This window comes from Ascidiella aspersa, chromosome 7 (assembly GCF_963924565.1).
Source record: "Ascidiella aspersa chromosome 7, kaAscAspe10.2, whole genome shotgun sequence".
Lineage (NCBI taxonomy): Eukaryota > Metazoa > Chordata > Ascidiacea > Phlebobranchia > Ascidiidae > Ascidiella > Ascidiella aspersa.
This window is the reverse complement of record NC_139453.1, coordinates 16,078,616-16,101,385: the sequence shown is the minus strand read 5'-3', so window position 1 is coordinate 16,101,385 and position 22,770 is coordinate 16,078,616. Positions and strand designations below refer to the sequence as shown.

The 22,770-nt window shown below is 36.5% G+C and overlaps 1 protein-coding gene across 2 annotated transcripts in view; it reads left to right on the top strand.

Moving 5' to 3' along the window:
• The window catches only part of LOC146138035 (SLIT-ROBO Rho GTPase-activating protein 1-like), a 33,149-nt gene that overhangs the window by 8,651 nt on the left and 1,728 nt on the right, over positions 1 to 22,770 (top strand). Inside the window, exons 2-23 of one of the 2 annotated variants that reach the window (XM_083393249.1) lie at positions 2,712 to 2,898; positions 3,405 to 3,576; positions 3,818 to 3,958; positions 4,100 to 4,198; positions 4,345 to 4,473; positions 4,779 to 4,927; positions 5,377 to 5,554; positions 5,733 to 5,960; positions 6,674 to 6,758; positions 6,970 to 7,003; positions 7,869 to 7,995; positions 11,052 to 11,156; positions 11,349 to 11,517; positions 13,339 to 13,444; positions 13,652 to 13,784; positions 14,788 to 14,983; positions 16,529 to 16,715; positions 16,939 to 17,055; positions 19,302 to 19,432; positions 20,504 to 20,721; positions 21,077 to 21,127; positions 22,556 to 22,673. In XM_083393249.1, coding sequence (XP_083249375.1) covers positions 2,712 to 2,898; positions 3,405 to 3,576; positions 3,818 to 3,958; positions 4,100 to 4,198; positions 4,345 to 4,473; positions 4,779 to 4,927; positions 5,377 to 5,554; positions 5,733 to 5,960; positions 6,674 to 6,758; positions 6,970 to 7,003; positions 7,869 to 7,995; positions 11,052 to 11,156; positions 11,349 to 11,517; positions 13,339 to 13,444; positions 13,652 to 13,784; positions 14,788 to 14,983; positions 16,529 to 16,715; positions 16,939 to 17,055; positions 19,302 to 19,432; positions 20,504 to 20,721; positions 21,077 to 21,127; positions 22,556 to 22,673 — 3,060 coding nt within the window. Of the gene's footprint in view, positions 1 to 2,711; positions 2,899 to 3,404; positions 3,577 to 3,817; positions 3,959 to 4,099; positions 4,199 to 4,344; positions 4,474 to 4,778; positions 4,928 to 5,376; positions 5,555 to 5,732; positions 5,961 to 6,673; positions 6,759 to 6,969; positions 7,004 to 7,868; positions 7,996 to 11,051; positions 11,157 to 11,348; positions 11,518 to 13,338; positions 13,445 to 13,651; positions 13,785 to 14,787; positions 14,984 to 16,528; positions 16,716 to 16,938; positions 17,056 to 19,289; positions 19,433 to 20,503; positions 20,722 to 21,076; positions 21,128 to 22,555; positions 22,674 to 22,770 lie in introns of both variants that reach the window. The other variant, XM_083393248.1, reaches the window with a different exon arrangement.

The following is a 22,770-nucleotide window of genomic DNA, read 5'->3' as shown; positions in this document are numbered from 1 at the left end:
AATCTAAAATTATAGAAATGATATTTCTCTAAAATATTTCGATAGAATTGTTTTTGCAATAGCACTTTATTTACGAAAACGTGCTTTGCAGTCGTTTATTGTGTCGCTTTGTTCAGCCGCTCGTTTGTTGGAAATGAATTACTGTCGTATTTTTCGTGCGCTGATGGCGAACAACCGGTTACTCGATCAACAGCCGCATCTGTTTTAAAATTTAAGCATAATGCCAGAGCGCGCTTAGCTATTCGTCGACCTTTGTTGCCTTGCTCTCTTTAGGGATTAACCGATATTCCCCAACGAATTCGTTATTATCTGTGAACCTGCTACTAAGTAAGTAGGCCATCTCTTACAGTACATGGACGTTACATATATTTATGAAAAAACACTGTTTTTTGTGACATTTGAGCACCACATACAGCTTGCTAATAGCAGATCATCAACCATGCTTTTGAAACCATCGTGCTGCCGGATAAACGTCACCAGCTGCAGATCTGTGCTTAACAATACGCATTACTTGTCACGTTTTGTTTTGGCCTAATTTTTTTAACACTTTAACAGATTTCACACGGTAAATTTTTCTCAAAAAGTGTTTAGATTAAATTAATTCACAAATTTGTTCTACGAGCATTTCAACTTGTATTTCAAGTAAACATATAAACAAATTTTAAATAGGTCGTGTTAGTTGGAGTTTGCTGAACAAACGTAGGCATAAAATTCAGTCTCCGTTAATTTGTAATTTGTATTCATCTCATTCTATAGCTTCATAGCATTTGTCACCAATAAAGCGTCCTTTCGACACAGCCGCCTGTCACAGGCATCACCTCGCGGTTATGAACTGTGTCATTATAGCAACGTGTTAATTGACCCAATTACGAAATAGTTGATTGTGTACTAAACGGACGCTTGTATGTCTGCTTTTCATTCCCACTTCGCAGTGCACACTTACGATTAATGATTTAAAGTACATAAAGACTTTCGGCGTTCGAGCAAATAACGCTTTTTATGGTATTGATTTAAGTACGTTGGAATGTATCAAACGCAACATCCGTGGTTAGATTATATCCTAACCGTTACTGCGAAAAAGCTTTGTAAAATAAATGCGTAAAGTTAATTGCGAGAGTAAAACAGTGGAATGCGGTTACATTGGTGACAAGATGGCAATACCAAGCCAAATTGATGTATGTGGCAAAGTATGTGGCTTATGAAGGCACAGACATCGTCTTTGTGTGCCTGACCGTTTCATAAATAGGAAGCCGATTAATATGTTCCAAGGATGTAAACTTGCTACTTGGCTGATTTCTAAACCATGTTTTAATGTTCGTATGCACACACGCACTGGATGTCAACGTTTATATGCGTTCGTATATGAAGCGTTGTACAATCGCCGACTGCAACTTAATTTCACTCTAACGACGAGTTGCGTTATAGGTACGGTTAAGTATTGTAAGTGAGCCATATGGATATGGTCTGCTTATTTTTTTCATGTTTTTGGTACTTAAAATTCCACGCCGTTGGGAAAAAAATGGCAATATGACACCACTTTATAACTTTACATCTAGAAGGCATGCACCTGATTTTCGTATTTAGATGGTGTAAGACTGTAAGCAAACACGAAGTTTCAAAATTAGTGTGTGATTTAAAGTTAAATAATTTTCAAACAAGAACAATTCACACTATAGCACTTCTTACCAGATTTTTTATGAACTTAGTTTTCTAAAGAAAAAACAAATAAGGCATTTTATATAGTTTTTAGTTTGTTTACTTCCTGGCTAATCAACACACACAAGCGCCACGTTGTGCAAGTTGTGTAATGCGTGGTTGCACGTTGCATGCCTAACGTCCGGCTGTTTGCAAGCTGTTAGAGTCACCAAGTCTGCAGCTATGTACTCAAAGCAGCAAATGATGGAACATATCTTATAAAAAAATCATGTGACATGGATAATAAACTATTTACAATAACAGAGTTCATTTTTTACCTTGAATTTGCTAATTTTCACTTAACTTTTAACTTGTTTTGTTCTTTTGTTACACTTCAACCTTTTTATTTTGTCAGTCTGGAGTAGTCTAATTGAATTGAGTAGCCTTCTGTGGTATTTGTTAAGGGCTTGAAAGTGCTTCAAGTATTCCCTCAGCTGCATGGTTTTCAGATTTCAATTGTGCTTTAATGAAAACATTCTTATTGTGTTTGATTTGCAAGTTGGTTTTTAATATGTTTTGAATTTATGAAAAACTTGTATAATACCAACTCAGATAAACAATTTAACTGAAGAACAATTCTGTTCAAAATAAAATAATTTAAGTGTTTTTTCCATGACTTGAACCTTATTCTATGGTTCAGCTGCTAAATATTGATCTTATCACCACACATTGGCATTTACTGTTTAGCTTTTTCTCTACGATGGTAGATTCATTTTTGTCTTGTAAAATGCCCAGAGGGCTCTGGTTGAGAATTTTTTGTCACTTGACAAGGGTGCTCTTTTGAAAAGCATACTTGAAATGTAACCACATGTATTACAGATATTATTCACACTGCCAATCTTGATTCTAGTCTATGCTAAAATAACATTGTGTAAGATTGTTTTGATATTTAGTAGAAGCACATATTTACTTTAATTTTTTCTCCAATTTGAGAATCTTACAACATATTTGTGTCGAATTTCCTTTTATGTGTTTTGACTGTGCCTAATTATTTGTTATTATTTATATATTTATAGAAATTCGGACACAATTGAATGAGCAGCTAAAGTGCTTCGATCAACATACAGAATCAAGAGTAGCCCTAATCAGTGACATACAGGAATTCTTTAAACGCAAGTCGGAGATTGAAACTGAATATGCTAGAAAGCTTGACCTACTTAGTGAGAAATATCTCACCAAACAGAGGAATTTGTATGCCATAAAGTATGTTGAACATTTGTATGTGTTTAAACAGTTTGTTATTGTAATTACTATTTGTTTATGTTGATACAACCTGTGGTGTGTCTAATTTTTTTAATGATTTAACCCATATATATTCAATAACCCAGTTTTAGTGATTTAAGTTATTTAGTAAAGCAAAGGCATTTATAAATAAGTTGAACGTTTGATTACTTTTTTTTTAGAAACTCTAAAAACAGGCATTTAATAAATCAGATGGTGCACTTTTCTTTAGTAGAAGAATGTAGTGAATTGTAAGTTTTCTGTGTACACGGGCATGACACATTACTTCACTAGGAAATATAGCATTAAAATGTTTTATTACTTACTAAACGTTTACAAAATGCTTAGCATTTGGATTTGTTGTTCATTTATAGGTAATGTGAAAATGGGATTTTTAGTATCCTGTTAGTATTTTGTCTGTAGATAAACATTATTATTCAGAGTTTAAAATACATCTGTGTAAAAGGATATATATATGTATATTACAGAAAAGAACAGCCTGATTTGGACCTTCAGTCGACGGTCCTCTGTTGGTTTCAAATGTTGGAACAATGTCAGCGTGAAAGCAAAGATCACAGCATGTTGGCCAACATTTATGTGCAACACATTATTCCACGTTTACAGAATGTGTCAGAAGATGCTGGAAGGCTGCACAAAAAGGTTTTTTTATGCCCCTGTCTGACAGTTTAAAAACATTTATTTAAATGGGTAGAGTATGGCAAATGTCGAACCTTAAGTTAATCTTCTTTGACTAATTTAGCTTTATTAAATGGAGAGTCTAATACAGAAAGAAAATACTGGTACAAAAAGAGCGTATGAACCAATTTTGTGTAGCTGATATCTAAAATAGTATGATTGCCTCAAAACTTTCTGAAGTTTCTAAATATCTGTGATTTTATAGACCCGAGAAATAGCAGCAACAGACTGCCATGGGGATTTGCTTCAGGATCTACAGAAGCTTTACCAAGCAATGCAGCTTTATCAGGTTTACTGGGCAGAGTGCATGCAAGCTGAACAAAAACTTAAGCAGGTTGAAAAACAGGTGAATCTTACTTTTAGTTTACTGTATAGTTGAGTTTAAAGAAGTTTCTGTAAACTATTAAATAAACTACTCTTTGTGTTCTTTCCTCAATAAAATATAATCTCGATTTTGTAACACAAGTTCTACACTTTAACTTTATAGTTTGACAAAAGAAACGACCGATCTGTAGACTCCCCGAAGTTGGACAACAAAGTAAAGAGATCAACATCATTTAGAAAACTAGAAAAACTCAAGGAAAAGGTATTTTTCGGAGTAATATTTTTTTTTGGTTTTAAATCCATTAGGTATCTTAAATTAGGTTTCACCTTTTTTATTATTTAATTGTATCTTGTTAAAAACATTTGTTTGACTGGTGTTTTGTTTAATTTGTATCTTGCTATTTGCAGCGACTTGGGAAGTTTTCTGAAAGTAAACTGAAGTCAGTGAAAGCACGAAACGAATACATTCTTCAGCTTGAGTCTACAAATGCCACACTCTCAAAATACTATGGCTCCGATATTGACAGGCTATTGGAGGTTTGCTACACATATATCTTTTTCATTTTTATATAATTTAATATTGCTTACCTTTTGTGCCACTCAAGTTTTTATTATTTTATATTGCTGGGGAAAACTGTGTAATGTGTATTACTACATTTTTAGCCTAAGTAATACTTCATTAGTTTCATCAAAGGTTTTTTTCTAAATTCTATACCAAATATTATTCATGTTGTATTGAATATTTAGTGTTGTGGTGTGTATATTTTAAGCCTGTAAATACAGTTGTTATGTTACAGTTTTGTTTTATAAAAGTGTGTTTTCAAAATTTAATTTTATCCTAGACAATGGGAATTGGTTACCATAGCTCTATTCAACGAATGTGGAAAGCTGTGTGCGAAACCGAAAGTTCTGCTTCTAAATCTCGCTTGAACGGTCTGGATCTGTTGCGGAAGTCTGTGGATGAAATCGAACCCAACCGAGACCGAACAAAGTAAATCCGTTTGTTTCGGGTTAATATCGTTTTTAGTCACAAATCCACAGCCTTTATTTAATCTGTTTGATCATAGTTTGTAACACACACAATTTTTTTATTAGATTTTAGAACGTGCAACTTTAACTTTCGAGAGAATTAACTTAAATAAGCTGTCATTACCTATTTTTGTATATTTCAAATCTAACGTTGTTTGTCTACTTTTTATATATTTTTTGTAACCTATCATATTTTTTGAAATCATTAAACGCTTCTTTAAATAAAACTAAGAAATGGTTTTCCTGCAGTTACTTTATGTACTTTTGATATTATGAAAAAAAGTTTCGCACAATAAGCCACATACTGCTTCACGAAAGCTGCTTGGTGACCTCCAGTATGAAAACTATCCTGCATTTCCGTTGCGTTAGTTCACGTCGTCCTTCCTAACGTGGCCTCAATCACTTTGTCAGGTTCTTGGAAAACAATAGCAACGCGTTTGCGCAACCTCCCACCTTTACATTCTGTGGGCAACCAGAGGACGAAGTGAAGCAGTTATCGCTTGCACTGCCCCAGCTGCACAAGGAAGTCGATAAGCGATGCAGCGAAATTGAGCGCACCGTCGCACAGATGAAAATTGACGAAGAGGAGGTTTGAATATTCAAATATCCGTAGTTAATATACAAATGAAATTTAAGAGTAGCTGTTGGTATTGTTCTGGTGCATTAGTTGTAAAATTGCATCTTTTTTGCTGACATATGTTTTTTTTTTGGTTACACAATAATTATAGTTGTGACAGTTTGTTCAACTGCTTCATGCTAACTTCCAGATGAATAAAACCGTTGGAGCCACCTTGAGTTCGATCAATCAACTTGCCGCTAGCGTAACTCACGACCTCACATCACCCTTTTCCCACTCCAGGGGAGTTCCCAAGGATACGCCAGGGTCTCTTGGTGTTCCTGTGATGGTGTTTGCACCCACCCCTCCGCCATACGGCAATAAGGATGTGGGAGCAGTCAGAGGAAAGATCATGGATACCGAGGCGTTTTACTTGCAGGTTATTTCAATTGTACTTTTTATTTATTTTAAACGATTTGAAACTTGCAATCCTTTTAAATCTCGACCCAAACAAGCCTTATTTGTTGCTCTCCTCAACTTTCACCACAAGAAAAACAATATTAAGTAGAGAAATACTGCTTCTTGACAAAGCAAAGATTCTTTTCATCAGTAAAGACAATAAGATCAAATACATTTTAATCCTTGACAGCATTAAGATGTACATAATGATTTGTTTTATGAACAAGTATTTTTTTCGCCATTTCAAAAATATGATCGCGGTTTTGTCAGTATATTGTTGGGCAAAAGCATGTAGCAACACTTTTGAACAATGTAGGTAATTATAACATCTGAAACTACGTCACTAAAACGAAAGTGAAAGGGCAACTATTGCTGTCGTAGCCGTATTAAAAACTACGTGACAAAAAGCAAATTGCACCATCATTAGTGGCCGAGGTGTGTGTTCAGTATGATGGCCACAACAGTTTTACTAAGGGTTCTGACATGCCTTGAAGTACGCTACACGATTCTCTCGGCGTAGACAGGTAACGTTACACTCGACAATGTTCCCCTTGCGTCCTTTTCGCTGTGACGTAACTGTTGTGAACATATGATATTGTGATAAGTTAACCTGAGAATTCGTCGAGTTGTTTGTGATGTCGGCACGGGGTGTTTTGGAAAAGCACTGCTAACGTTGACATTTTATTGTTTTAGAAATTCCAAGAGTATTTGCAGAAGAGCAGCCAGCTTAACCGACTCGATGTTAAGCGGGCAATTCTCGAAAAGGCGCTGGAAGAAGGTGTGAATAAGTTTAGAAATAACATAATTTATTGCCAAGTTAAATGGATTGACATTATAAACATTTTTTCGTTATTTTTTTATCCAATTCACACCCGATAAAATTTGTACTTACTCCCCCCCGGTGAGGTATATATGACTGGACTGTTTAGCTAACATAGTTTAGTGCTGTACCAATCTTATTGTCAGTTTTAAACAAATACTTTTTTTAGAAGTTCCTGTTGGCGACTCGGATACTTTTGCTAGGTAAGTTACGTATTATGAATTAATGTCAGATGACAATATATAAGCACGTATCTACAAAGATGTTTGGTATTAAACTTAAATGATAAACTATCTAACCTTTTATATGAAATATTTTAAAATAAAACTTTTACAAAATTCAAGACTAAGTAATAAGTATATGCACTGTATCTGCTTATAGAGAATTATCGCCTAGTATTTAGTTATATTTCTGGCTGATAGAAAATAATTGAGCAGTGCAATTTATTTTTTTGTCATAAATTAGTTTCTGTGAAATAATTATCACTGAAATTAGGGAATGTTACCTTTGTCTTATTGTCAATTAAGTTGGTACCATGAAACTGCAAATGTATTGCGAAGCGTCCTACTATTGGATATCCCGTTAATCCACGCCATTATAAACCACCGTGATGCCCCCGATTCCTAGTGCTAACGTCCCAGACCAACGAATACAATGATTGAGCGCCATGTTGTATCAGTCCTCAATTTGCCGTGTCACTAGCTGCATGTGATTGGTTGACAGTTTGGCCTTAACGCTTGATTAATTCTGGTTACTTACGCCCTTGCATGGTTCACTGCGTATTGTCTATCGATTCTAATCGATAGCCTTTAAAACGACAACAGTTCAAATGCATTTGTTTGCTAAGACAACAAATTGTTTACAATTTTAACCGCTTTCTAAAAAAAGCATTGGCGAGATAAACACTAACTACAGCTACTACTTTTAAACGAATATTTGCTCCAAATGTTATGATTGCAACAGCACGATAGTTTTCATCAGTCATATGGCCGAGCACTAATCCAGCATGTGATATTTTGTTTCCTCTGTCCTGTCCTTGTGCGTCTTGCTTGGTTGTCAACGACTCAGGATCGGGCCACCTCGGGTTCTGCCGAAGCCCAGCAAACGTCAGTTGGGCCGCCGACGGCGCTCAAAACACGCCAACGTTGCCACCACGGCCGGGCATTTCACTACTAACCTGCAGGCCTATTTAAAGGTAATCAGTCAAGTCGTGTTATGAGCACAGACAAACGCTCCCGTGTATCACACTTGGGAACTGCATCAAACAAAAAATTGCAGTGTTAAATTAATTTGTTATGGAAATAGATCGACTGTATATCACTGACTTTGTAGTGTAAAGGTAATGAAAATACTCTGTGGTTCTTCAATTTTGTATCGGTGGCTGCACCTACTTTATTGAGTGACGTTATTATTTGAAATAAGCCCGTGTAGCAACTATAGTCCCACATTTACATGGACATATTTATAACTATGCCTTGCTCTATCCCAAGCGAGAAACGAAAAGCAAATTTCATATATCCCAAGAGGGTTGTCCGGATTTTGTGTTTCCATATATGAGCTGGTACTTTGTACTAGGATGACGTTATGTAAAAGCATTCAGCTCATACCGACCGCAATATCAATCTTTAGCTACAGTCTACATGAATATTTAATGTGTCCTTGATTCGTCTCTGTGTCATTCTGACACTCACAATGTATTTGCCTTTTTCTAAGGAGACCTATCCAATTGCTCCTTAAAACTGTTTTTGCCTTGATATTGTTGGCCAACAATTTTATTACGTTCGTTTTACTATTTCTTAAACGACTACATGCTATCAGGGCAGTGGTTCCCAACCTGGGGTTTACAAAAGGTTGTTTGGGGAGGTCGCCGTTTACTATTTGCTGAACAAAAAAATGTTAAGAAATAAACAAACAATATAAAAAATTAGCAGTACAAGGATAAAAAGCAACTGCCAGTCTAACATTTGCTTTAATTCTGTTTGCTTCAGTGAACCAGTCTTGTTTATAACGTCACCATAATTTTTGTTTTTAATCAATAGTCGAAGCATAACTTCAGTCTAATGGCCTTAACGGCGGCAACCACCGCCACCAAAGACCTGTTTTGCGACACTCTAATATAACTCTATGTAACAACATTTACACACAATTAAATTCTCTGGAAAAAAATTACAAAATTTTGCAGACCTTACCTAAAAAACTCTCTAGAGTCTAGACCAGGGGTTTTCAACCTTTTTTTGCTCATGGCCCACTAAATTAGTTGAAAAATGGCTATGGCCCACTATTAACGTTTAATGAAAAACACCAAGTTTCAAACAACACAATGAATTAATAAAGCTTGTACATTATTTTAAAAGTGTTACGTCGCCCGATACTTAATGGCGTGGCTTGGGGCCGCCCAGGCGCGTAGCTCAATATATAAAGCGAGGCAGCAAATATCATGGGCGGCCAATAGAAAAAGGAACATATAATGAAATGCGCCAAAGGCGCCGAAAATTTTGCGTATTACATTCTTTTATTTTCTAATTTTGCGGCTTTACAGACTTTCTGAAAGTTTCTGAAGCTAATCAAAGTCCTAAAAATTGTCCTTCCTTGCAATAGCTGACGAAAAACAGAGGGCTTTTAATAGCATTTGGAAAATGAAACTGGACATTTGTGCTTTGTATTTTGTAGCTTCAGATATATTTCGAAACAACTCCAAGACTAATTATACTATCACAAAATTCCAATTATATATTTACAATGATAATTTAGGGATTTCGAGCGCATGGTTAATCTCCCTTTCCACGTTGGTGTAAACTTTAAAAACAATTGTTGTATTTTTATACTGCTGGTAGCTTCTGGTGGTTAAGTCAGTATTCGATTTATGACGATAGAAGGTAACATAGGTTTTAAAAAAGTTTTAATTGTTATTGAAATTAATAAATTTACACCTGGAATATTGCATAAGGTCAAAATACCTTGATGAGATATACATTTTTCTCGTTATTTCGACTGATTCAAAATTACCCTGAAACACAAGTAGCACACCTACGGGAATGTCGCGGCACACCGGTTGTGGAGCAGTGGGAGCACTGTCCGAAACCAGGCAAAATTACTGCTCGCAAACAAAACAATAAACGTAACAAAGAATAATACGTAAGCAAGGCAATTGTTACGTTTGGAGAACCTTCCACGTTGGGTGGCATGAAGTCTAACACATTGTAAAAATAAATAATGTCACAAACATAACATTATGTCGAGGTGTTTGGTATTTATCTGTCGGACTCTTATGTGTTCATAATAACATAATTTCTGATATCTCTGTATGCCAAGCTCTGTGGCCCACTGAAAACAGCGTCATGGCCCACTACTGGGCCATGGCTCATAGGTTGAAAACCTCTGGTCTAGACCATTTGTTTACAAATTGCTACCTAAAACCAACTTTCAAGGACCTAATACCTATTCTTCTTAAGAAGCAAAAAATATTAGAAGCAATTAAAATAGGTTTTTGTATTACATTTCCATAAATATAATACCGCCTTCGATTGCTACACTGTTAGCAAAGACACTGTCACCTCATGTAGGGCGCGACCGTTGTTTTTTTATTTCGCTGGTATTTTGATTATTATGTCCCAATGCAGACCACGCAGGTCGCTGCGGAAGCTACAGGTGAGTGGAACGTTTGCGCATGGTGCTTGTCAACTACACAGTCTCGCGCCCTACCGTTTATTGTTGATTCAATACTAACATTAGTTTATGATATCTAAGTATATATTTTTGGCTATATATAACAAAATGTGATGGATTAATGTAAAAAGGCTTAAAAGGTAGACCAGCGGTTCACAAACTTTTCTAAAGGATCAGTTAACCCATGTTTCATGTAGTACTCTAGTACAGTCACGATTCTTTGTAATAACAAATTCCTAACTAATGCGAACGATTCGCTGATTTCAGGTAGTACAGTACGGCATAATAGGTGCTTTATGATGTCACAAAAGACAAAAAAACACGCCATATGATCGAATAATAAAGCTTATACGGTAGCTAAAGACAATAACGATGACAGATAATGTTTAAATTCATTTGCTAAAGCCTAACGTGGAAAAACTTACTTATTCTCCTTGCGGACCTTCTGAAACTGTTGTACGCACGGGCCACAGTTTGGGAACCGCTGAGGTAGACACATTGTTATTTAAAGTAGTCTAAATGCTTTAAGTTTGTTGTGTTGATAACTGAAAAATGTGTTTTATGTATTGACATCCTATTCACCAGGAATCTGGACGTTCTATTCCATTGGTTGTGGAGAGTTGTGTTCGTGTTATCAACCTTTATGGATTGCACCACCAGGGAATTTTCAGAGTACCTGGATCCCACCAGGTGAGCTGGCGACCAAAAGACAACCTCTTTACTAAAACGCAAACCTGTTTTGCGATTTGACAAAAAAATTTCTTGTTTATTATGCATGTCATTTTTTAAAGTGTTGTGCAATTCGTTCAATGTCAGTTTATAGATCGTGCTTTGCGATATGACTCAACAGTCTTGTAGGTTATAAAATAATGTTTTGCACAGGAAATCACAGAGATGAAGGCATTGTTCGAGGCGGGTGAGGATCCGATCAGCGAAAGGGAGGATGACGCCGACATAAACTCGGTTGCAGGTCTCCTGAAACTTTACTTCCGCCAGTTGGACGAGAAGCTATTTCCGCAGTACGTTTTCGAGGACCTGGAAAAATGCGCTCGTGAGTAATTTGTTGTCGCTCGAGTGGCGCGCCTAATCGATTTCCCGACTAATTGTTGTTGGCAACGACGGGGATCCATTTAAATGCGACCATTTTTTTGAATGTCCTAATGCTCAGGGCAGGCCTGCTAAACTCAAAATTGTACAACTGTCACAATAAACCCACAGAAAATTGCGCCGCATAAGGTAAAATTCAGTTTAATCTTTTTGCCAAATTCAGTTTAATCGTGGGTAGCGCGCAATAATGTCCTTTATGTTGTTTGAATAGATACAACATTCGATTTAAAAGGTGGCACATAAAAGAAATTGGCATATTGCTCAAAATAACGTTTTTTTTTTATAGTCTAATACTCTAAATTAACAGATATCGGAACATAAACATAGTAAAAAAAATATAAAAAAATACAAAATTGAAGTTTGCAAAAAATATAGTTTTGGGAACCATGTTCTTGTGACCCCTTCTCACTGGATCCGCCCCTGTTTGCGACCATGTTTTTACAAACTCACTGTGTAGTCCCACAACTATTCCGCGTACTCTGGCCTTGCAGGGAGTCACCATACGTGAACCACTCTATGCGACTCTTAATGTAACTGGATTTTAAAATGCGACTCGCGAGATGAAAAAATTGTCTACCCCTGGATTGGTCTATCACATTTTAACCATTATACGCCTAACTAAACTATGCGTATTGTTGTTTTCGCCCAACGTTACAGCAATTATGTAGGCCTATGGTCAAGCAAAACATAAGAAATGTCGCCTTACCGTCCGAAGTGGAGATGTTTTAATGTAATTGGGTCAAGCGTCTCAAGGTAATGCGTAATCAAAATCATACGCAAAACACTATGTTCCAATGTTTCCACCGGAGTCAATCCTATATGGCAAGACATTTTTTTCTCCTTAGGGCGGATTTCTCTCTATTCGCCACGTTGGTTGATCGGCACGTGTGCATTCGATACGTCAGTGAAAAGAATAATTTATTGTTAATGTACACAGAATTAAAAGTAAACAGTGCGCATTTTACTTACTTTTCTCACTTGAAACGTTAATGGCTGTTCACAGTCTGTGCAAAATCGGGTGTTGGTGTAAGAACGACCTCTTTAACGAATACAGATTGTCAAAAAAAAGTGGTTTACTTTGACTGTCGTACGTGTGCAGTGTGCACACTTTTATGATGTCGTTTAGGTCACACAGAAAATGGGGGAATTCGTAGAAAACTGAGACCCCTTTTTAGATTTCTAGATACGCCCTTGGTCGTGACCATAGTTTTCTTCATGACCATGCTAAATAAATTTGGTAAAATAGAATAGTTGTTTCGGCCTGCAGTAAAACTTCTGCCGGCCCGCAGACCGAGATTACAATCGAAGTTCGGAAAAAGACCAAAATAGACCTTATAGCTAATAGTTGGATAAAGACATACACCCGTCAGAATACGACTAGCGTCTAGAACGAAATTTTAACAACCACGTATGCTGCCAAAAAGTTTATCAAATAAACCCAAGAAAATGTAAACTCTAACCCGAATTCTAAACCCACCGATTGTCTAGCCCTAACCCTAAACAAGGGCAAACAGTCTGGTGACGTTTAAACTCCTTATTCCGATTAATAATTTGGTATTAACTAATTTGTGTCGCAGTTCGACTAATTTACCTCCTCTTTCTCAGTACATATTACTGCCGGTTTTGTGGTATTATAGTTATTATGCTTCGGATATTGTTACTTTACTGGGATTTTGTGTGTTCCCATCCAATCGTTCATTTGCCCCTAAGTGCTAATAAAAACAGTAGGTTGGCTTGCTACTAACTGTTGTACCTTCTTCAACAGATATTGTAAGCATGGATGATCGTGTGACCAAAATCCGACAAATTATCCTTAACATCCCTGAATCTGTTCTTATCGTCATGCGGTATCTCTTCGCCTTTCTCAATCAGTAAGTTTCCAAGTGATGTATATTTTTCAAAGTAGTAATGTTTGTGACCTTTTTATCCTTTTTGTTTGTATGTAATTGAATGTTATTGTTTTATCCATAAAACTGTGTTCTTAATACATTCACGCGGTTAGTTGAATGGCTAAACTGCAAAGTAAAATAACAATCGAAGGCGACGCAAATAGTGATTTGTACCATTTTGTTTTCCAGTTTGTCGCAGAATAGCGACGAAAACATGATGGACGCTTACAACATCGCCGTGTGTTTCGGACCAACTCTCCTGCCAGTCCCAGACAACTGTGACCAGGTCGCTTGCCAGGCAAACGTCAACGAAGTTATTAAGGTTCGTCATCGACATGTTCTAAAAACTTCTCCTTTTCATTGTTTAACCAGCTTTCCGAACGTTGCAAAACGTGTAAATCACTATACTTGACTTACCTTGCGACTATTTAATCGACGCTGACACAACACAGTTAAGACTTGCCGTTTCTACCTTAGTTTCATAATCGATTTGTTTAAATTCCTCTGAGCTGTTACGCTTTAGCCAGGGAGAGGAAAATTAAATGTCCACCTTTAAACACCGCATGAATTAGGCCGTATCGATTGCGACATTAAGCGATCTAATATTTTGTTGATCTTTCTCGTATTACGCATTGATGTTACTCATGCTTAAGTTGGACTAACATCAAGCGATACTGCGCATGATGCCACAGCTTGCTTATTCAGTAAAATCAATAGTAAATCTGTATTTATTGCGTTCTCCACAACCAAGTGCTCAATTGTATATCATAATTCATAATATATTATCCCGCAACTGACACATCTTTGCATTTTTTTTGTTATCACTGAACAGCTCTGTATATTATACTTTTGATATCCTTGATTTCTTAATTTGGTTTAAAATCTAGTATTCTTAAATATAGCTATAGACTTTCTATTCTAAACATCTGTACTCAACAGACTTCATCCAACACCATCTAATTCTAGGACTTTATATTTGCTTAGCAATATAGAAATCAGGGTACGATTCTTAGAAATCTTCTAGTTTTGTTGTACTGTTAAAGTCTTAGAGATGATTTTTAGTACAAACATTTGTTTTTCAAAGGTAGATTAGTTAATGGACTTTTTAACTCAATGTTGACAATATACAATATATATTTCGCCGGATTTGCTGTCCCTTTCAACATAAGCGTCGAGCAATCCCCCTCTCTTCCATACTGTCATGGTTCTTTTACAGTCATATCTGAATTTATTTTCATAAATGAACAACACCAACTTTTTTTTACAATATTCAATACTCATACGCTTTGTCATTGCAGCGAATTTATTTATTTATTACCCCATAGACAATCGTGCTTCACCAAGAAGAGATTTTTCCCTCTATGTTGGACGGTCCGGAGTACGAGAAGGTGATGACGTCAGAGGACTTTGAAGCCGATGACGCAATCTCCACGGTACCGGACGGTGCGCCACCTGATGGCGAAAACGCGACCGCTGAAAACGCAGCGTCGCATAGTGCGCACTCCAGCGTCAGCGACGACGGTAGGAAATTAACGTTGTTAGTAAAAAATAACTAAAAAGCAAGTTTCTTACTTTTACAAATGTGGTGTCAACAGGGGCGTATTCAGAAATCCAAAAAGGGGGGGGTCCCGAATTTTCAACTTCGGGAATTCCCCGTTTTTCCGTCTGACGTAAATGACGTCATAAAATGTTGACAGATATGACGTCATAAAACAGCGATTGTAATGACGTCATAAATATAATAATAAAAAAATCATCAGAAACAGCCAAATAACGTCCAGCAAAAGCAAACTTTTAGACGCAAAACACAACGTCACACGTACATCGTTGACACTCCTGCCAGGCGCCAGCTGCGAAACCGCTTAGTGTACAATCGTTAACTTCAGGAGAAAAACGAAAACAAGTCCTTGAAATATATGTGATCGATTTTGTTAAATCCATTTACGGGACTACGCTAAATTAAAAGCACGTCTTTCGCCACCTGCAATACTAAACGAAGATCGCTTTTCCCCGGTGTTATTTCATTAGCGCAACATCTGCAAAAACGCCACTTCAATAGTTAATCTAGTTCAGTGTTTTTAACCTTTTTAACTGAGTACACACCTGGCGTGCGAAGCGAGCGCGATTTTTTTGGGGGGGAAAAATGGCATTGTTTAAAATTTCTTGCAAGTTTTTATTACATTGCCGAAAATAAAAATAAAAGAAATGTTAAAAAATATATGTCCAATATTTTTAAATACGTTTTCCGTTTGGCCGCGAGGCACTTGGCAGCCTTCCACGGCGCAACGGTAGAGAAGCGTTAATCTAGTTCAATAGACAGCATCAAAACATTAAAACCGGACGTAAAAAGAACATTCGCGCGAAGCGGGAAAATTTTTCGCACTTACGTAGTTAAAATACTCAAAAAGTATTTAAAATGGACTCGTGTATAGTTTGGTAAAGAGGCAGCGGGCCCGATTAATTACAGCGACCGCTTGATTGACTGTTATTAATTGTCGAACACCCACTTGTTCATCAGCCAACCCGAACGAATAACGAAAGGCGAAAGACAAAAAAATATCCTGCGTTTACGGTCGACCAAACAAGAAACGAAAAAGGCGTTTTGCCTTTGATTTTGGTTTCGCATTAACAAGACGTGTGACCCAATTACACTGAAAAAAACACGCAGCTTCGGACGGTGAGGTAAACCCTGACAAAAACGAACAATAAACGTTAATGTCACTTCCGAAAAGGGGGGGGTCCGAACCCCCAATCCCCCCCCTTGGATACGCCACTGGGTGTCAAGCGCTATATGTATAAACGAGGAAACGCCTGTTTTTATAAATTACGGTAATCCAGCCAATTAATAGCCACGACTGAGTATTTTTGCTTTTTTTGGAAGTTATTACGCGAAAGTTTACACAAAACTTTCAGCGTCGCTTTTTAAAAGAAAGTTGTTTCTCAAAATATGCTGACTTGGCTTATTTGATTTTCAATTTGCAAATAAATATTCTGTTTGGCGGACATGACACATACGCCCGTTAAGCCCAAATACCTTAATTATAACGAATGTCAATGGCGACACAGAGTCTGAACAAATAGTGGAAGGACTTGCCAAGTACGACTACAAGGGGCGCTCCGACCGCGAGTTGACCTTTTTCAAGGGTGAAAGCCTGACGTTGTACCGACGGGCGTCGGAAGACTGGTGGGAGGGAAGCCACAAGGGAAAGGACGGACTGGTTCCACACGCCTACATCGTGGTGGCGGATAACATGTAAGTGGTGTTAACAACAAAAATTATGAAATATAAACCAAAAAATTTGTGTAGGATCAGTCGTTTAATATATTTTTATTTATTGTAAACAAATACCGATACCGCCAATTTGCTTATCTTATTATTATATATTTGTCTATTTTACATAACAAAAGGATAATGTAATGTTTTGCCGGTCCAATATTGTTACATTTTGGGTGAAAAAATAATGTATTTGTTGCAGTGACGGTGCATCAGAGGTGCTGTCAAGTCGAGCGGAGTCGGAAGTAAGTTTGGACAGCAGTGGGACTCCCCAGTCTCCCGCACATCGACCCAGCCCATTCTTTAACCCTGGCTCCAAGTAAGTTATGCCCAACACATTCTGTCGGTGTACTTATACTCCTGAAAGGCAACTTTTAGCACGGCAGTTTTTATTCTAGAACAGCGGTTCCTAAACTTTTCTAAAAAGTTTTGTCTGAATGACCTTTTGCAAATACTTTGATATTTCGCGGCCCTATAAAAATTTAAGGGTCAGTTTACCCATGTTTCTTGTAGTATGTAGTCACCTGGGGTAAAAAAAAACAATGTTAGCTAACTTGTCTGTCTAACTTTTGTTTTTCCCAACAAAAGTGTAATTTTTCATTTTGATTAAGCTTATGGGTCTACCTTTCCAACCACACAAAGGATTTTTAATTTTATTATAAAATAAAAAAAATATTTTACAAAATCTGTTTTTTTTTTTACCCTGATGAAAGGGCAAAAAAAAAACAATTCCGGGGTAAAAAAAAACAAGTGTACATTAGGACCATTTATAATAATTTATAGAAGCAGGTTTGACTTTATTTAATGTAAATAGACTAAAAATGCTCTTTCAAAGCCACAACAAGACACAAATTTCACGAATACCTTAATGGAAAGAGAATTTGAATAAAAAAAAAAACGTTTTTATGATTACATATGGTACCCCGAATTTGCACCTGCTTAAAATATTTTTAGCAACTAATTTCTCCCTGGTAAATTAAACTGTGCCTTTGAACAGTTAGCACTGGTCATCAGTGGTATTTCTAGGTCCCAGAAGAAGTAAATTACCTCAACAACATGAGTTTTTAAATTTGTGGGCCAGTCCGAGGACAACCTGGAATTATTAGCTTTTTCTTATTTTTTATGAAGAAATTGCTAAATTGCCTTTATTTCATCCTCATCATTACAAAAACATTCATATCTTTCCCCTATGTTATGGGACAAGTCTAAAATAATTGCTCAAGTCTACCTCTGTTATCTGCACTTGTTTAGGTTCTGGGCCACTTGTTATGTTTACTAAAAATAAATTTTTTCTACTAAGGTAAATTTATAGAAGTTTAACATCTCAAGCTAATTACTTTCCTACTGTAAAGGCAAATTTTGATAAATTAACCTGAAGAGAATAACCCTAGAAGTTTCAATTTAATTAATTTTGCCTGTTAGAGCATAATATTACATTCATGTGGTATTGATTTGGATCGCGATACACTTTGTTGAAAATATCGGGTATCGGTATCAGAATAAAATTTCAAGTCCCTATTCATGACTGATTAATTTCTTCAAATGTTTCACTTTCTTTTGGCACTAATGTTACCTGGTATTCATTCATTTTGGTGTATAGCTTTAAATTTTCTGAATGAAACTAAAAAGTTTGGTTATTTTACCCAAAGTACATGTCTGTTAGTTGTCTACCTTTGTGTTTTTAGCTCATGGTCTACAAATAAGCCTCATTATGTAGCTTTGGTATTGGTACATATTGGCTAGGCATATTTAGTTTACTTTTTAAACCTAAAAATTACAAAATAAAATAATGGGGTAAAAAAAATTACATTGGGGTAATAAAAAACACTGTCTTTTTTACCCATTCCCATAGAATCGATCGGGGTAAAAAACAACAACAAAATATCTAAAAAACTAAAACAGCTAGTAAAGTAAGGTATTTTTTGTTTAATAGATCAAATCAATGTTATGACACAACAAAGAATAAAGGCCATTGCCACAAACTTAGTTGTATAGGAATTACACAAACGTTTCTAATGGTCTTACAAACCTTTTTAAGATAAGAATTTAACAACTGTTGTTTAAACTATCATAACTTTACTAAGAGAAAAAAAAATGGTTGAGGGCTTATTGGTTAGGCCAAGAATGTATTTTTTACCTGAAAAAGAAATTATAAAAAATTATATATACTTAAGGTGTGATGACATTGTTTTTTTTTACCCCAAGTGACTATACTAGTGCAGTCACGAAATGTAACAACTTTCTAACTAATGCGAGCGATTCGCTGATAGCAGGTATAATACATTACTACAGCATACTAGATGCTTTATGATGTCGCAAGAGACATATAAAACACGCTAGGTTATCGAATAATAAAGCTTAAATAAAGACAATAATTATGACAGATAATGTTTAAAACACGGACTAATGTTTAAAACTTCTAATTCTCATTGCGGAGCCCGAACCCCAGTTCAAAATCCGCTATGTCAAAGGATAACAATTACTGATCAGTTCATTTTTTGACTGCAAATTTGGCAGAAATTACTTTAATAACTCGTTTTTTTTATCTTATAGTCGCCGCTTAAGCTCAGAGACAAACAAACAGTTGGGCGACCCGTCGAAGCTGCCTATTAAAACCAAGTCGTTAGATCGATACAACAACGTACAAGATTACATCAAGCAGCAGCGAATACTTGCAAGCAAAGCCGCTAAAGCTGGTAGGTTTAGCATTCCATTATGTTCCACTATAGTATACTGTACGCGCACTGACGCGTTAAATCTGTATTTATATATAAACTTCTTCTTTTCGCATAAAAAACGTAAAAGCATATCTCTCTAATAACACTACTGTGGTTTGACAAGCTGCTTATATATCTGCTTATGTACTGGAAACCATTAGGTTTGATATGTTATTTACTCGAAATGTGACATGTTTCACACGCCGCATTAAATTTGCCAATGCACTAAACTTGTGAAATTAGCGTTTTATTAAGTTTTCAAATATTTGTCGTCGCTCGATTACAAACTACTTTATCCTGCGCCTTGCTACATTTGTATAAACCAAGGGTCGGCAACCTTTTTCTAGTCGCGGGCCAAAACGAAACTCAGAAAGGTCTCTGCGGGCCGCACAAAATGCTAACTCCGAATTGTGTTATTAAAATGTTAGATCAACTTTTATTCAGACAGGCCTCGTATCGTTTTTTGCACTTAAAAACGTGTTTAATTACATATAAGAAGGCAGTAAATTGTTGTCGCAAAGCGGAAAAATGCGTTTGTTTGGTTTAAAATTCTAGTTCACACGTCAACATCCATACTAGTATACTACATATAAAAAGTGTAATAAAAGTACACTGAGGAAACGGGATAACCGTTTTTGGTTAGTCTAGTTCCGTGTTTATTAGGCTTTTTGTGTCCGGGAGCACCTGGCGAGCCAAGGGAGCGCGATTTTTTTTTGTTTAAAATACAGCCTTAAAACGTAAACGAACTGGACGTACAAACATCAATCGCGCAAAGTAGTTGAAATAGTCATAAAGTATTTGAAACGGACTCGTGTCTAGTTTATCAACGAGTCGGCGGGCCGTAGGTTGCCGACGCCTGGTATAAACAATAAACAGTTAAATTCATCTTAAGATAAAGGGCTGTTTGCAATTCCCGCGATAGCCTGACCCGACACTACTTCATTGGTAACGAAAGTGTGCAATAATAAACCTTCAGCAATAATTTTATAAAAATGACTTTCGGATAGCTATTTACCACATCGGCAGTGCTTAAAGTTGTTTTCCCGCCAGGCCGTGGTATGACCCCAGAAAGTCCTACGAAGCCTGTGTTGAGGGCAGGAAGCATGCGCCAAGAAAAGTCGGCTGTTGGTGGTGTTGGTGAGTCGGACAATAACGTCTTCTCAAGTCCAGAGGTCGATCCAGCTTCGCTCTCGGTGGCCGACAGAATCGCCAGGTTCAAGCGGACCAGCAGCAGCGCCCCGACGTCGATCGACCCCGATACAATCCAGGTACTTTCACCTTCCCCGTAATGAAGTGGCGACCGATTGAATGCATGTCAGTTTTGGTGGTGTGACGTAGTAGTGGTGGTGGTGGCCCAAACAGCTTGGTCAGTCGCTTAGCTGAAAATGTCACTTTGTGGCATGTCAGTAAACTTTAGTAAGGAATGAGAAACGTTTGTGGTATTGTAGACTCTGTAGTGGAGTATAGTCACCATTTTATTACATGTGTATTAATACGTTAACTTTGAATGACGAAATAGGCTTCGTGATTGGTTATGTAACGTTTTATATGAAGGCATCCACCCAGCGCTTGACTTTAACTTCTAACTTTATTTGTATTCCGGTGTGTGTTTTATGCCCACAGAAGAAGCCTTACGGCACCTTACCGCGCATTCTGGTTGGCGCGCACCACAAAGTAAGACAAATCTCAATTTCGCGTGCTGCCAGCTATTATTTTTTCATTTTATGTTTTAATTGTCATGTTTTAATTCACCCTTTGATCATCCACATTTAAAATTTCTTCTGTTCACGCACCCTGGTTAAACTTGTTGTTGTTTGTCTCGCCTAAGCGGGTTGCGCACAATCATGTATGGTACATGTATTGCGTTTTTGTTTTCGCTTTTCTGCGATAAAACACATCATTAATTTTGCTAGATATCAAGTTTCCATATCAAATGTTTTGCATGTATAGTTTGCCCGTGATGCTGCATGATTTTCCACGTTACAAATTTGTTATACGTTAATCCAGTGATTCTTAACCTTTTATGGCTAACAAAACCCCTCAAAAATAATAAATAGGTTTTCGGCATTTTCGTTGAATATTTTACTGAAATGTCATTATTAAAGGAACAATCAACTTAAAACATATAGGAAAATCTCTACTTGATGTGTTTGGCCCGCGATTGTACAAATAATATTGTGGCCCCTAAATCTCGCAAACTTATACCACCCTGATTTAAAACAACTGTTCTGAGCATGCTTATGATTTGTTGCTAGACATCAACAAATTACTATAATGGGAATGCTATTATATTTAGCAAAATATTGAATATTTTCACCTTGACGTTATGGCCGCAACTAAAGTATAGCTGTGCTATATTTCTGTGTATTTAGTGCCGCGGTGTTCTTCTAAGCCTGGGTCATTTAAATTTTATACGCTAATAATGAGTTGAAAATGTTTCTTAAGCTTAAGTTTTTACGTTTATTGCAGGTGGATCAAAGTTGTCTTTTACGCCTAAAAACACAAGTGTTGTATTTTCAATTAATTATATTTACGGGGTACGCCAATACATACAAAAAATCGTAAGGGTGCGTCGCTAAAAAACTTTGAGGATCTTACTTTTTATTGGTATAAAATATGTCCCAGTCACGCTATACGGATTGTAAAAAAATATATATTCGTGTTGGCAACACGATATTAAGTAAATATTTTTTTGTTAGTAAGTCTCGCGTGCCAAACTTGCGAGGCCTTCACGTTCCCAAGTTTAAGAACCCAATATTTAAACAAACAGCTATAATAGAAACGTTTAAAAAATATTAATTTTACGAAATACCTAGCCTGGTGTGGGGAAAGATTTTTTAAATGTGCATGTTTATTTGGTCTTGTTAACTTAACATCGTTCGTTTTTGCATGCCTTTTAAAAATTTTCTGTTATATTCAATTATTCATGGACTTAAAATCGCGTTTTAATTGTTAAGCCTCGTAATCTTAAATTTGTACCTTTATTTGATAAATTTACCAGTCATTTTAACAATTTTTCTAGTTTTTTAAATTTTAATAATAGAATGCGAATACGCCTAAAATGCGAATATTTAAATTTTATGTCTACGCGTTTTGTTTTAGGACATCGATGACACCATGAAAAATGCCTTGGAACAACTTCAATCTCTAGATATGCACGGTCCTCTTCCAGTGCACAAAGCTACACCTGATGTTGTCCTTGACACACTCGAAAACCGAGGTAAAATATATGTTTAAACACTTAATAACATTTTGCATATGAATATATTTGCCTTGTGGCTTCGAAAGATTGTTTGTCGGAGAGTTGCCTTTATTAA